Source organism: Andrena cerasifolii, chromosome 14, assembly GCF_050908995.1.
Source record: "Andrena cerasifolii isolate SP2316 chromosome 14, iyAndCera1_principal, whole genome shotgun sequence".
NCBI lineage: Eukaryota > Metazoa > Arthropoda > Insecta > Hymenoptera > Andrenidae > Andrena > Andrena cerasifolii.
Genome location: NC_135131.1, coordinates 9,328,551 through 9,345,122, shown reverse-complemented (window position 1 = coordinate 9,345,122; position 16,572 = coordinate 9,328,551). Strand labels below are relative to the sequence as shown.

General features: G+C 49.1%; 1 protein-coding gene across 7 annotated transcripts in view; it reads right to left on the bottom strand.

Moving 5' to 3' along the window:
* Positions 1–16,572, bottom strand: part of Cep164 (centrosomal protein 164) — a 40,547-nt gene that overhangs the window by 10,975 nt on the left and 13,000 nt on the right. For 3 of the 7 annotated variants that reach the window (XM_076826488.1, XM_076826489.1, XM_076826494.1), the window contains exons 1-2: positions 3,753–4,047; positions 636–884 (exon numbers count right to left, since the gene is read on the bottom strand). In XM_076826488.1, the coding sequence (XP_076682603.1) occupies positions 636–884; positions 3,753–3,831 (328 nt within the window). In that variant the 5' untranslated portion in view covers positions 3,832–4,047. Of the gene's footprint in view, positions 1–635; positions 885–3,752; positions 4,049–16,572 lie in introns of those variants that run through there. The other 4 variants (XM_076826490.1, XM_076826491.1, XM_076826492.1 and 1 more) reach the window with 3 other exon arrangements.

Below are 16,572 nucleotides of genomic sequence, written 5' to 3'. Positions count from 1 at the left end.
GGACTGCAAGCTCTAATCTATGCGCCTGCTGTGCCAAAGTCGGTGGCTCCCGATAAGCGACATGTGACTTTGATGGATACACGGCAGGCTAATGAAAGATATATCCAGCGATAATTACATTGTACTGTATCGTTAATCGCTATCGTTATCCCCTACTCGTTCGTTATAAAAACTAACAATTTCTATACACCTATATACAGAGTTTGTACACTATTCTCTATGGAACACAAACCGCCAAGGATCATTCAACCGAAAATGAAAAAGGAAAATAGATTTCGACCCATCCCCCTTCGCTACACCGTGCGTACGCTAAGAACAAAAACAGTGCAATCTAAATCAGGCATCCGGCTATTCCTCGTGGGAAAGAAGAAAGCAACTACTATGAAATGAAAAGCAGAATTGCATCGCACGTAGAGGCATTCACGATCGGTTTCCGTCTGGATGCAACGAGAATGCACATTCAGGCCCACCACCATTCATCCGCTCCCTATGGGTCAGTTGCAAAACTAAGAGGTGAACGCATTAGCATAATCGGTCTCTGTCACGATTCCCTATCAAGTGCGCGCCCCGCGATTCAAGCGCGGGACATTAATCCTATATTTTCCATTCAGCGGTAATGACGAGGCAATCCGTACCGACGCTCATTTGCCTGGCGTTGCCAGCCCTGGCCTGCTCTACCAGGTCCCTGTAAACGGGGTCCAGGGGGTGCTCCCAGCTGGTGGTTCGGGTGGACGACTGGTAGTAATACCAGGCACCGCTGGCCTCGTGGAAGCAGGGCAGCCAGCCCGTGGGCAGGGCCGCCATGAGGCCCTCGCGGGCCAAGTCCAGGAGGTGTGGTTCCGCATCGGGGTCGATTCCCAGGCGTCTAGCATAGTCGAGCACCTCTGGAAAAATAAAGAAAGAACGCGCGCGTGCTCCATTAGCTGATTAGCAGCTGAACCGTCCACTACCTCGGCCGCCTGGTGGATTAATTAATATGCCCTGGTATGCGTTCGTTCGCCGCGATTTCGCTCCCAAGTGCGTGCATAGGACGTTCCGCGAAGCGTGGAAAGAGGTCAAGGATTTGCCGTACGAGAACCAGAGGACTTCTTGACACCGTATTATTGGATCCGCGGATTTATCGATGGCAAGCCGCGCGTCCACGTAGATAGAGCATTTCATCGCTTGGATAGGGGTGGCATTTTTAAATTGTCGCCTGCTATTAATAGCCCCGTCGATGAGTAATGCGAAAGGGTATTAATACGCTCTTGAGGACAAGTGATTTCAAGGCTGCCGGGTCGACCGTAGGCGAAGTGTAACGACGTTCATCGATTACAGGCCAGGTGTAGGTTACACGTGGCAACGCGGAACTGTCCTTCCGGAAGAAAGGGGACGTCAAAATGTCTTCGCGGCTAGCGCGCGCCGACCAGCGTTGCCTACGTCCCGAGGAAATACGTCATGCTTTCGTAGCAAGAAAAATCGACATTAACCTTTCGATGCCTCTTAGCTGCAAACATTATTCCTTCGTCACACCGTGGACTCGTAAACAGTCGCCACGTATGCTGGATTTAATTTGGCAACATGCTCGTCGACCTTCCCTCGCGGTGAATTAATTTTTCAATAACGCGTGCCATCCACCCGGGCTCGCTCTATACGTCGAAACAAGCGAAAGTTGGGTAACCGAAATAGTCACTGATTGTTCCCGAAAATAATTCACGAGCTCCGACTTGCTGCGTCGCGCTATAGTCGATGACATTTAGCGTTCCTTATCATAGGGACATTTCATGCGAACTCGGACAGATTTCGGAGTAAGTTTTCGTAGATTGCTGAAATTTGAATATGTTGTAGTCTTTAGTGACATACTTTTGAAAATTTGTCGATCAAGTTGAGGGTAGAACTATATTCTCCTTATTTTCAGATTTTTCCAAACTTGTCCGATGTTAAAAACCTGCATTTGTTTAAAATAATTGCACAAAAATGGTTCAAATTTTTTTTTTTAAACTGAAATAATTTTTTCTTAAAACTTCAATGTCTTCTCTATAAGCACCGCAAAGCTCCTCTCCATCCGTTTACTACTTCCATAGCTATAATGTATTGAAAAAAAGTTAGCACTTAACTTGAAACAGCTGTAAAATCGACATTTTTCAAAATTTCGAAAAATCCTTTGAGGTACGTTTAAACGTCGCTAAAGACTACAACATATTCAAATTTCATCATCTACGAAAATTTACTCTGAAATCTGTCCGAGTTCGCATGGAATGTCCCCATAGATAATTAATCACCGGCAAAGCTAGAGACTCTGTCAAAGCGGTGCCGCTTATGTTTACTGATCTCCCTCGATAAAAGAACTTCCTGCTTCCTGGGAACCTTTCCGCCTGCATTATTCCCGACACACAGCCTCGCGGTTTCCTCGCACGGGAATTAATCGCGGAATAAAGCCGGCAAACGACTGCCAGAACGCGTTGGCGGAAGTATCAGGCGACGTTCAAGTTCAAACACAGAATTAATGGCAGCGTCTTCGAGCAAAGAGCTCGTCCCTCCGTCGAGGAGGTCTGAATAGTTGACGGTTTCTTTGCGTAGACGCGACGACAGCGCTGCAAAGGGGACCGATTAAAAATTCCATCATGGAAGTCTTTGACAGGTGGCCCGTTGCACGGGGGTTGCCCGCCACAACATCTGTCTCCCCCGCGGTGGATAAAGTTTCGTAGCCGCTCCAAAGTGCCACGGTCAATGATTCCGAGGGTTTACGATGCCTTTTCCCACCACGCACCCTTGCGGGACAAGCTTCCTTCTACGCTGCAGGTAATTTAAGGGATTTCGTCGCTGGAAATTCGGCCGATGGCAGGGCTAACAGAGAGGGAGGTTCTCGAGGCTTATGACAAAACTTTCGCCGCACTGCGGATCCTATTGATTTTCCTCGGCGCGCTAGGCTACGGGCTCACTGCTCCCGTGCGGCCACGGTGTAAATAAACAAGGAAACTCTCCACCAAAACTATTCAACCCTTTGCCGTTCTATTAATGACTTTCTCCTACGCCTTAACCCTTTCCCAGTCGTTCACCTGTCACCCATTACTTTCCGTTGATCGCGTACAGCGCGACCTTGTCAGCGAGCGACGTGCGGGGACCGATTAATTTCCTTTCGACCGAATCGTTTCTCTACGCTCGTCCCGCGAGCAGACACTTGACAGGGGGTTACGATGCACGAGGATAAAGTTTGCCCACGAGCTGTCGTCCCTGCCACCGCCATTAGATAACAACCCCGCCGGGTGCAATGCAGTTTTACATCACTTTGCATTGCGCAACCGAGTGGCTCGCGAAAGCGACGTGCCTGCGGACTGCACAAAAAGCCTCTGCCTCTCGTTTCTGCTGCGCCGAGGAGGCTACGGTCGCGTGCAACGGTAACGCACGATCGTACGACAGCTGACGACGATCCAATAAATTCAACGACGTCTATTAACCGTTTCGGGATCGGGCTCGGCCACCGGAAGGGATTAAGCGAAGGAGTGCAACGGGCAGGGGCAGGTCAAGTCGTTGGTCAAGGCCGCGATCGCCGAATCGCCAGTGTCTAGAGGAATTAACCGGGCCGTAGGAGGGAAAAAACGGAAACGGTGGCTGACAGTCGGCGGCCAGCCGAGAGTAAGCCACCCCGTGCGACATCGATCGCGAGGAGAGGAGGGCCAGGACAGGGCACAGGGCACAGGGCACCGCGAGGCTGACTTTGACGTATCACGTCAACCGTACCTACGTTTCTCCCTCCATCCCCCCGCGCGTACCTTCGTTCGACGGATGCGACGTCTCGTCGAAAACCTCCCTGCAGACGATCGTGGCCGCGCTGTCCTGGGAAATGCTCATGCTAGCGCGGAGAGGTAGGCCCTGGGTCCCCCGGTGCAGGACGTTCACATAACGCGGCTCGCGAGGACGTGCCAAGACAACGCGGCGGAGTCTCGTGGGCCGATGCCCGTCATTCTCCCGTGACGATGACGAACGACGGCAGCGGCGACGAGGACGCGTGCACGCGTGAGTTTCGCCCCGGCGACGAGGCCCGTCCGACGACGGTCAATGTTGAATTCGACTTGAACGTAGGCGGTGGAAGGAGGAGCAGAAGAGCAGAAGAGCAGCGTGCCAGCGCCCCCGGTAGCCTGACCCCGAACTAGGCCAGTGATAAAGAAACGAGTAACAGCCGCCGACGGCAACTGTCTTATCGATTAATCGAGAGCCCGGCGAGCGCGAGCGGCGGCAGCGCGCGGGCGGGAAACCTCCGGGACTTGTGAGATGCTCTGTCGCGTTTCTGTTCCTTTTTCCTTTCTTTTTTTTCAGGGATTCTAGGTTGATTTCAGGGGACAGTGAACGCGGAGGAACGTGACGCCTTTGACTGATGAAGGGGACAGCCTGAAGAGCCGAGGGTCACTGTCTCGGGCGACCTCGACTTTGTTTCTTTCATCCCAGTGGAACTAGTTTGGGCAGTGCCAGCTGGTTTGTGGTTCTGAGAAATGTTCCAGTTTGATAAGTAACGCTATATCTTCACTTTGTTGTTTCAGGAGATGAGCGATTTTATGCGTCTCAGGGTCGTGGGGGAGGTGCGCGATTTTCTTCCCTGTCTGCTGCGGTACAGGTGACTTATCCTTCTCTGGGGAACGTAGGGAATTGTGCTTAAGTATTTAGAGGGCATAATGCCAGATTATTATAGATTTATGGTGGAATGAATAGTGCAGTGCAGTGGCAGTATCGGTGATGCAATAGGTTCGCTCAGCTGCAATCAATTCTAAGAATTAAGAAGGAAGTATGTTGTGTAATATTCCCGGAACATGTGCATCGTGTTTTACTTTGGTGTAAACGATTTTATAGGGCATTTAAGCAACGGAGAGTAGGCTAATTATAGAGAAATGAAGAACGTTACTGCGAAGGTCATGGTGAAGTACCGACACTAGGATATACTTTTTTTACAGAGCAAATAAATATAATTTCTGTTCATGAAAAATATTTTTGGACATGTAGGTTTGAAGAAATATGATTTCCACCTTCCTAACGCCAGTATTAATGTTTAAATGTTCAAAGTTTCGTACTTTATCGATCATCGTCGACAAGAAAGACGATGGCAGCGCCGTTTGTCACTAGATTTGAATCATCTAATTTGCCCCTAGGAAATACTGCAGTTCTCTTCCTTACCGACAATTTAGGGAGAATTATTATCGACGGTTGAAATATTTCCCCTATACCGTGGTAACATCGAATTTTTCAGGGAAGAAATGGAAATATTGATGCAGCTAATTGAAACTACGCTTGTCAACTCTATTCTGCGCCAAGATTGCATTGATTACAATATTATTTGTCTATCATATGGAAAATTATATGAAAAGGAAACGTTATATTTGAGTATCCTTAGGAGAGATGGCGCCAACGTCTGCTTAACCACCCCTAGTATTAACCTCATTCGTAATAAACTACTGGCAAATTCTGTAAATTACAGCGACTCGTAATCATCTTCATTCAGTGAAAATTAATATTTACTTACTTAAAGCGTTCAATTATTCAGATTTATGCAGTTTGCGTCGGAAATGACGACAGTAATATACTGTGCACGATGTAAATTGGTTTTTATTCATGCGGCAGCATTCCCATTTGTAAATCTGGGATAAAAACGTTTCCTTCCATTCATAGTGCGCACGTAACGATAATAATATTCCTACTGCTACTCACCCCACCTCTAAGACAAACGCCCTCTTCTAAATATTCTTCACCAGTCTTAGCATAAACGTAGATTATGTTCTTCAATTCCACTAAATCTATTCAGACCACTTCTACTCTTCCCTAAACCTGACTCAATCACTTGGAACTGTTAAACATAAGAAACAATTGATTAAATAAAAAAATCCTCCACCCAGTTCTCAAAACAAATCAGTGGTAACTGTCTAGAAACAGAAATCGCGTATCAATGAAGCGAAACGCAATTCCTTTTAGGACCTATACATATAGACGCCGATCCCTTCCCATCCACCCTCCAATAAATTGGTAAGAAATTTTTATTCCTAACACAAGAAGCTCCTGGATCCTGTTTGCCAAGACCATTATCCCAAACGATCCTCCATTCGTCCTCCCAGCCATTCGACTCCGAAGCCAGAGGCCTGTATTAATAAATTCGCGATGGCGCAACCAAAAATCGTGGTACGTAGTCATCGACACGTCCCATTCGCTCCGCGATATAACACCGGCAACGACGAATTTCTCCAAGCGTGGATCGTTTCGAGAACACCTTCCGGCCTCATCGGCACCGTGGAGCGCCTCGAAGACGCAATACTCGAGCGGGGAAATTCGTATTTCCAGCGTCTGCCGGGGCGTCGCGGTGGTACCGGTTACACCGTTCCTCCCCCGGCAGCGTGAATAATGATCAGGCATCGATTGGGACATTTAAATTTCACGGTCTATAGAAAACAACGAGGACCGCCGAATCACGGCGTTAACGTTAACGACGCGAGGATTCGGCGGCCGTTTCGTCGAACGCAGAAATTAAATGATAATGATATCCTACGCCGACGCCGCGCAGAAATACTTGCGGCCTCGAGGCCGGAACATTTATTTTCTTCCCCCCCCGGTCTCTCGCACCTCTCGTCGCTGTTTCTCCCTTCCGCGGCCCGCGGCCGCGTGTCGCCGTCTCCGTCCACCCTTCCCACCTTTCCGCCGTGCGTTTTTTGTTCTGTAAAAATCCTCGTTAACTCGAATCACGATCCCCGCGTATTATACGAGCCCGGTACCGAGTTTCCACTTTTCCCGGGGCTAAATAAATCGTTAGAGGCGGCTCGGTGGCCGAGCGCGGGCTAATGGCGCTCCACTTATTATTCTCCGCCGGTGTTCTCGGCGAATCGCGGGGCTCAATCAACGACTCCGGCACGCTGGGACCATCAGCGATGACACCTTAATTGACAGGCTTCCGCGGAACCACCTTCGGAATTCGTCGCCGCGGATCCCGCCAGGAAACGAACAAAATGGCTGAAACGCTAGAGATGGCTGGAAAATCATCCCCCGGAGTGGAGGAGACCGATGGTCCTCTGCTCCAAGCGCGAACGAAGTGGGAAAATTGAGTTCACTCCATTTCGCTGAATATTCTCGAAAGGAACTTGCTTGATGACGTTTTTCGCGATTTCTTCGTCGATTAGATTCTGCGGTGGGTTGATTTGAGAAGAGATATTTGAGCGTACTTCTCGACGAAGTGCTGGGGTAGTAGAAGCAATCTTTTGTTGACATAAGAACGAACGTATGATTTGTTGCTTAGCTTCTGTCTCTTTCACTGGTCTCAAAGTGAATGGCACATAAATTTCGTTTAAATGACACTTGATGGATGATATTACAGTATAGAAACCTCGCGGACGAAATTGTTTGACAAAGGACAGTTTCATTCTCTGATCCTCTCACACTGTGGACCACACAGTGCAACACAAAGATGATTAAAGTCGAGGGGAATGTACCTGAATGCATGTGGGAAAGAAGGTGACACAATGAAACCAGCAGCTCGATGGAGGCGCAGAAAATCCGTTACGCAGCCATGACGGGAGAGAAGGTAACAGCGGAGAAATCACGTACATTGCCCGGAACAATAAATTCTATTGGTCGTTAGGCCCCTCGAGCTCGCCCAGGGGGATCCCCTAATCTGACCTAACACCGTAATGTCGTTACCTTGTTAAAATAAATGTCACAGCGGGGAGGGTTGCTCGGGGCAGGGCGAGTCGATCTACAAAAGACCAACCCCTAGAAATTGGGCCAACGTCCGCATCCCTCAAAATGGTGGACCGAACGCGGCCGATCGAGAAAGAAGAAAAGCACAAAAGGAGCGACGCGTACCAGCGACTGCAATCTTCCACGGCAATGGCCGATATTCGCCAGCCTAACCCCGATGATTCTGTCCGTTCAAAGTCGAGATAATCGGGCGTTGATGAAGTGGAATCGCTCGACCCTTCAGCGATTCCGATCTCACGCTCCTCTTGGAGAACGCGACTGTCCTTGTTGACGCGATTCACGCCCGTGGAATTTGCCATTTTTGCCAGAATTTACCCTTCGCTACTACCGTGTCACAAAACGTTGTATTTCTTCTCGTCGACCGCGAAATGCTGAATTTTCGCCACTCCGACGTTGGTATTCGTTGCGGAGACTAAGGGATGGTGGTTCGTTGGATTACCGAAAGTTTCAAATCTATTTTCCTGATGACTCCAACAAATAGTAACGAGTCGTTAAATTTTTCCGTGCTACAGGGATCATTGAACACGAATTATTATCGCACAACGTCCCGAAGTAGTATAAGACGTAACAGGCTATCCGCTGCGTCGCTATTAACTGCTATTACACTACTCGCAACGCGTCCCGGATTTTGCACATTGGATGGAATAATTCAGTGAATATTTCGTGCGCATCAATCCCAGAAAATTTGTAAAATCTCTCGCGCAAATGTTTAACGGAAGCTGTGAAAGCAGTGACGAAATACGCCATTGCGACGGCAAGCTTCTTCGGCGAGTGACGACTTGATTTTATTAAATTCAACTATTTCCCAGGTTCAGCGAATGAGTCCTAATACTGTGTTGACTATTACTGTCTGTTCTAACAATTTAGAGCTTCTGGCTTACAAACGAACGTTGAATTGAATCAAGTCCCGGCTGATTTATGCAATCACTGTACTTCGATCTGACTCAACGCGAATACTCTTTGCAAAGCTTTTAGTCTATTGTTGCGTAGAGCTTCCCACTGTGTGCGCGAGAAAATTCATGTTTCGTGGATCCATTCAAACGATGTTTTCACGCTCCTAACGCCTGCGGCCGCGTCGATGGTTATCGGCGACGACAGTTTACACGGCGTGGAATAATAACGCAATTCTTCGTCATCCGGTCGAGATGCTTATCCGAAACCTACGTTCACCAGGTAACAGATGTTCATTCCTTGCGCGAACGACAATCGAGATCCCTATCAACTCGCGCTGTTCGATTCACACTGGATAACGAAATAGAAGTTTACGCTCGTAGAATTTACTGACACTGGATGGTATATTAATTGATGAAACAGTTCTGGAATCTACACGATACACGATGCAACAGCTGGAGGATTAGCAAGAAGAGTTTCTTTCGTTCAAAATGAATAAAATTCCAGTGTTTGAAGAATCCAAAGCCAAGAATCCACCTAGAAGCTAAGCTACGCTATGACATGCTACGTTTTCAAAAAATTAGCTTCGATACATTCTTGTGGAACCGTTTCCACCGAAAGCTAAGCTAAAACAGCGTAGCTCAGCTTAGCTTCCCAGTGGATTCCCGGCTTTATGGATGATAATGGTCTTCAGATTGCAGGTGTTACCTTCATCGAAGACGACAGACTGAAAATTACCCAGCAGGTCTTCTCCCAACTACCCTCAACCTAACAGCTTCCCAAAACTCAGCCAGCAAGCTCCACCGTTAATAATCCTTTCCAAACAAATAGGATTCGAAACAGAGAGGAGACCGTGGCGGCAATTACGATCGCCCGTCTCGAACAGAAGCACAATGGAAGGCTTCAGGAAGACAGCGGAGAGGAGGCGGCAGTGGAATCCTCCTGGAAGCCATCAGGACGTGCGTGGACCTAAGCCAGAGACCATTAGCACCGTATCATCGGGCGGCGGTGTCGGTCTAGCCTTTAAGCGCCATTTTGCTTTTCAATTTTTCAGGCCGCGACGCGCGCCACCCCCGCGGAGAGAGTCACCCGTCCGCCACTGTCACTAATTCACCTCAGTGTCCTTTTCTGCGGGGTCTAATGCCACCTGGAGGCTACGCGGCCCTCAAAGCCAGGATATAATGCGCCGGCAGGGGGAGGAAAGCGACGGGGGCGCGCGTAGCACACGCGTGCGGAAAAAGCGACGGGGCTCACTCACACACGCCGAGAGAAAAGGGACCGGCGGGGCGAGGTGGCGGGCGGGAAGAATTTTTACAGTGCGACAATCCACAAGGTACGAGAAAATAATTGCAAGTTCCGTCAGCGACGACCGTGAGGGTAGCGAGAGGTGGCGGAGGGTGGCGGAGGGAAGCGCGCGCGAACCGGCGAGCGAAGGGGTTGGCGACGACGGACGGCGCGGAGGTTTCGAGCGGTTTCCTTGCCGCGGGAAGAAGCGGCCGAAGGGCGCCGGTGCCGAGAGCACGACAGAGACGGAGAGATCCAATTAAAAATATTACACATTACCCGCTACACCGCTAAAATGTATTTACTGTTTAAAAGCGGCGGATATACAGAGGGTGCCTCCGCGCTCGCGCCCACACTCCAGCCCCGCAGAAACGCATTATGCGTGCAGCCGCGTGTGCCGGAGGCAACGGGGCCTCCGGTGATGCGCGGACGCGTTGCGTTCCGTTCGCGAATCGCACCGCGCGAAATGCCAATATTAATCACGTTCGACGATGCTGCGTTTCTTTCATCCCACGGACTTGCAGTTTCAGGGGGCTTCCGAAGTTGCTTCGGTCTTTGGGAGCTTCGGGGATAATCGGGGATAATTCGATGGTCGAAAGTGGCGGTCAAGCTTGGGGGATGATGCGTGGAAGTAGTGTATAGATTCTTCGCGAATTTTGGGAAGAATCTCCTAGGGAAAAGAAGGCTTGTTTTAATGGAGAATGTGCAGCTTTCAATTCTTTCGGAATTGGTTCCTCGATTGCTTGCGAATTTGTGGGAAATCGAAGGGACTCGGTGTTGAAAAGTGTCCCAAAGCTTCAACTATCACTAGCGTCTGTTGATGGAAAAGCTTAGGTTTGTCTGCACAATGCCCACGTGCCTATCGCGGTAGAACGAAAGTGATTGAATGGATGCCACTCGACGGAAACGAATTTCTCGGTCGTGATTGTTGAGCGGTCGCATGATTTCAAGATTTCGTTCGATTACTCTCGGGGTCAGTGTTGGAATTGTCGCGGAATTTTGCTGGAGCTGCAGTTTCACGCGTGAGATTCAGAGTAATGAAAATCCAAGTTGCGCACACCGTCACCATTAATCCGATGCGAGGCAAAGTGAACTGGGAATACGAACCTCCTCAGAGACACATTGCTTTGGATCCCTGCTTTCTCCTTTCGCAATATTTTGCATCGAGCGCGAATCGCGTGTACGATATATAATAAATGACAGATCGGCATCGCGTGCGAACGTGGATCGAGGAGTGCGAAATGTCGCTTGCCAGACAAAATCGTCGGGGATAAAAGAAGGAGCTCAAAGTCTCAAAACTAAGCGACAATGTCTAGCAAAATATTTCCGTTTTACCAAATGTGTCAGAGTTAAAGTTTCCATCTGAAAGACAGACGCATTTCTAATATTCCCATACACTGTCCGATCAATTCGTATCGATAGCAGATTATAGCACCAGGAATTGTAAGCAACGGAGATCGAATGTCGGCGAATCTACGTCAAAGCTGTGGAAGGTAGCTGGCCATTAAAATTCTACATTTCCAGAGGATTATGTCCAGGAACAGATGAATCCGTGTTCAGATACGCCGCGCATTTACTCGCATCCCACGTGCAAATTGGATCCCATTAACGGACACGCGAGACAAATTAGGATGATTGATTGGTGGGCGCGTAATTGATCGCTGGCTGTATTAATTACACGACTGTCGATGCCTGGAAGAGGAAGAATCTCCCAATCACTGGCGGCAGATCGCGATGTCGGCGATCGAATGTGGATGAAAGTAGAGAGAGAGTCGGAGAAAATCTCTCATTCTTGAATGAAAAATTTGTTTCTCTTGCAGGAGAATGAATGACACGACTCGCGTCTCTTGGTAGTAGGTACCTATCATAAATCTTCTCGACAATTGGACTCGCATTAAAATTCCAAGGTTTAAGAGCCTTCAGAAACCAACTATCATTGAGGGGCAGTCAGAAACTCGATTTCTCGATTTTTTTTGTTGCATTTTTCGAAAGTACCACCCTTTCCGAGTAGAATGTCGTTTGATTTATGTTAAAATTCGCAAAATTAAGGATTTACAGCCGAAAAGGTCGAGCGCGCCATAAACCATTTCTGCGCGCACGCAGGTAGACTAGATTCCTCTTTCGAAACTTTAAACACGTTTTTCTCGGAATCATATTTCTTCTGCTTTTTGCAGTGATTGTGAAAAAACGGAGATACAAATCGATTTGAAAAAAATTCAGCATATGTAAAACAGGTGTAGTTACGACCTCAACCTACGCATAAGTCTGGGAAAACTCCAATTTTGACCGAAAAAAAATAATACGTCCTTTTCCCCTGGCGAAAAATCACGTTTCTTTAAAATTTGCCTTTTTACAGTCGCCATTTTTATAATTTTTCTTTCTTTTTCGTTTTCCATAGGTTCACAGCAGAATGGGGGCCAGGACAAAGTATCAATTTCAGAGGATATTTCAGAATTCAATTTCTTACGGCCAGAAACACTGCAAAATTACAGCGGCTCCAGGAAAAACCGCCTACTAATCAGACGACTCTAGCGCTGTCATACATATGTATATATTATTCAAATACTTTTTTTTACTGTTTAAATTATTAATAAACATTACCCAAAGGTACTAGTGACAATTTGTATTCGTCTGCTTGCAATTAACTCGCAAAAAATACTTGATTTTCACATCGCGGGTCACTGCAGAAAGTACGAAGGTAAATTTTCCTTACAGCTTGCGCTAAGACACTCGATTCCAAGAAGATCCTGCACAGTACTATTCTGTAACTCTCCAGTAACGCGATACCTAGACATTGCCTGCAGAATCTGTAGACAGCAAAAGATATCGACGAACCACACCGGAAGGCATCCTGACAGGGCGGAGATCGGATCACCCCAAGAGACCATGGGATTAATCGCGAACCAAGAGGAGCCAATGAATCGATCTCCATTCTTGCTTCGTCAATCAACTGACGAGCGACTAAACCCTGGAACCGGAAGTACAGACAACAACGGGGCCCGGTCTTCCGACATCGGTCCTGTGAAAAGGATCGTACCGAACGAAGCCAATGAAATCGATCGAGATTCCATCGCGTTCCGTTGGTTCACGTGCGCCAGGCGCTGCGGAAGAGATCCAGGATGAATTTCTCGATCGCAGTGGCGAGGCTGGATCCGAGAAACGGAACACCAGGCCCGGGCTCGTTCGTCCAGGCAGTATCGGATCGATGGCCAGCGCCGATATTGAAGGTGACATGTTTTGAAACACACCCCTTTCACGGTTTCTATGAGCGTATTTAGGAGGCGGTTTCTTCCCACGTGCTTGCCAAGAAGGGATATACGTGTCGTGTTACCCGGTGGCATTCTGCTGCGCCGCGAACCCCGGCCCACCGGAAGAAATTTTGACCGGCGGAAACCCGACACTTCGACCGATCCATGATTCTCGATTTCCACGCGGGCCTGCGTCAGCATCGATTGGGACCAAGCTGCGGGACGTTGACTCGTGATTGGTGACGTTTTCGCGTAACAACGGCGAGCATTCCTGCCATTTCTCGGGGAAAATGGAAGTTGAAGGACGTTGAAGGCCTGAGGATTTGCTGCTCTTAGGAAAAGTGGGGAAAAGAGGAAAAGGCTACCATCTTCTGGGAGTGTACACTTCATTTTATCCACCAGGATGAGATGTACGTTGTCTTTAGTTGTAATTAAGGAATCGTCGATGCAAGTCGACTGTGCTCGCTGTTTAGGGAGAAAAAGCTTGAAAGGCGAGTGTTATAAGAGTTTGTTGGTTGTTGAATCTTCTCACTGGCCCATGCCACCTTCGAACCGACATCACAATGGTGTCCACCAGCGAAGCCAATAGAACGCTCTTCTGCTGACACTCGGTGGGCTCCGATATTCGTTTCAGGATGGTCGTGCGACCTGCCATGTATCTGAAGAGGTCCATTTAAACGTCCCTCGCATGTCCTCCGCGGTGACATTACATATCCGGCCAGGTATCGTTTGAATAAGTTAATTAAAACAGGTACGGCTTTCAGTTTGGCCCCGGGACAAAGGCGTTCGCTGTCAAACCGAACCAAAATAAGAACCATTCAGGCGGCCCGTACTGCTGCGTGACACCCACACTTCGGTTCGACGGAAAGAGCCTCCTTTTGCCAGTGCTTGTCGACATTTATTATTTCCCTTCAAGCACTCGGTACGGCACGATCGTCGAACGTGACGGGCGCAAGGACGTCTTTCCGACGATCCGTCAGGACACCCTTTGTCTCGCGACATCAATGACTTCTGGTAATTAATAATTATGGTAAAAATGATCGATGTGTTCGAGCGGACTTTGTCGCTAGTGATAAACGGACCTCGGGAGGGAGAAGGGATGTTGAAGATAGAAATATAAATTGCTATTTCGAACGTCGAATCGCCTTAGAGAAAATTTGTTTGGCTGTTGTATGATTTTTTTTTTAATAAATTAGCCAAGTCGTGAGAGGATTCTTGGAAGAGCGCCGAGCCACTGAGGCAACAATTGCTCGAAAGAAAGTGCAGATTCGCCCTGTTCCCTTGCTATCATCGTGATCAGAGCGGGCTCCAAGGCTCGCTTACAATAGCAAACATGTCTCTTCTGGCATACGCGCACGCCATTTTCGAAAGCGAGGTGAAGTGTTCCATGGGGGTGTCGGCTTAAGACACTCCTTTTTGCATTAATTGAAAAAGCCGATGCCACGGGGACGCGGTGGCGGAACATCAAAGAGAATGGTTTTCGTCGCACCAGGAGTCATCGTGCAAACGAAATAATAAACAACATCTCGCTCCCGTTTTCTAATGGGATGGCTGGTTGCCACGAGGAAACGCGTCGTCAAAGATTCCGCCAGACTGGAAACTTTCTTTCGCCAGCGTGTCTGGAACGGAGGAACAACGTAGTTTGCCATTTCAAGCGAATAATTGCGAGAGCTGACTGCTGTGAGTTGTTTCTGCAGTTGGAAAGTAACAGTGCGACGATATTCCTAATTTTTCCGCGGTATATACCGCAGTCTCGAGTATTTGAAACACGCTGCAAGCGTTAAGAGCATGAAAATTAAGGATAGCGCGATTGATATCCGTTCCATCACTATTTAGGGGTGTGTATCTTAAGTTTCGATGAAACGGAAATGAAAGATCCGGAGCTTGTTGAAGAATTTTCAAACTCAGGCTTCAAAGGGCCTTTTCTTAACTGAAATACGAAGGCGGGAAGTAGGAATTCTTAATGCAACTTTGAATTTCGTAGGATTCGATGAGAAGCGAAGGCTACCGCTGCGATTTGGAACTGACACGGTCACCGAAGCATCGCCACTGAGATTTCTGGACGGTGAAGCGCCACGTTGGACAATAATCAGTCGGAAAGGAAGGAAGAAAGGCTTGATAGGAGGGACGAGACGTGGTCCCGTGTCCGTCGGCGAAGAAAATTCGCGGGAGCTCTTAGAGGACGTGGTCGGGGCTGCAACGGCGCTCACAGCGAAGCGTGAAGACAAGGAGTGCGCGCGCGTGGAGTGGTAACGTGCAATCGAGATTTCTGGGTATTTCGCGTCTACGGTGCCGCACACGGCCGCGGAAACCGTGCACGTGCACGCGCAGACCAAGGGCCTGAGTATATCCACATGTTTCAACGTGTCTCTGCATACATTATCTGGCGCGGGGGTGGGTGAGGAGGCTCGGCAACCCCCTCGACGGCGATCCGCGGAGCGCGGCGAGCCGCTGCAACACCCCCGCGTACTCCGCCGCGAGCCCCTTTTCTCGGGGCGCGCGCTCGCGCGGGGGCGAGAGCACAGAAAAATGCGCGATATAAAAGGAAAAATTTTTCTTTGCCCTCTGATTGGCGGTTGCCGTGGCAACACCCGGGCCACCTCGGCCTCTAATTATTCCCAGACACTGAGAATCGAACGAGCTCTCCCACGAGCTGCCGGAATAGCCCAGGACGCACACATTTTTCCACCGTATCCACCGTCACCATCACCATCACCGTCGCCGTTACACTCGCCTGCGCGGGGCGCAGAGGGTGAAAACCGCCACCGCCTCGTCTCATCCCCTCGTCCACCCTCCGCCATCCACCCTCCACCCTGCCGTTCCTCCTTGCTCCTCGCCACCGCTGCTCTCGAGGGTGTTGATTGTTGATAGTCGTGCCACACTACGCCGCCGAGAGACAGAGGATGCGAAAGGGAGGAAGAACGAGGGACAGGAGGTGGGCCTGCGAGCTGATAGACGGATAGACGACGGATAGGCGAGGGGCTAGGTGGTCTTTAGCACGGTTTACGGGGAACAATCGGTGAGAGCATCGAGTTGCAGATCCTAGGCGAGACGAGCAGTGGCAAAATGTTCCCAACGACTCGATGGAAAGTAGCATAGGTAATCGTAGCTTAGAATTAGTGAAGGAGGATGACGCTGGGAACGATGATCGTCTACTAGTCCGGAACTCGAGACATATTCGCCGTTAATTAGACGAGATTTAGGCTCGTGAAGCTGGGCGCTGTTCCCTCTTTTAGCCGAGGGACGGGCGAACTCAACGGGAGGAGCTCTCTAGAAGGCACTCGGCTGTTCGTCGAGTACTCGGCTGTGCAAAATTTCTTAAATGTCATTCTGCCTGTAGTACGGACGATTAAGATCGCGTAATGTCCCCCAAATTGTTTGACCAATCTCCCGAAGATTGCCAGCTCGGTTTAGGGACACGCTCTACCGGGGAGACGCAACC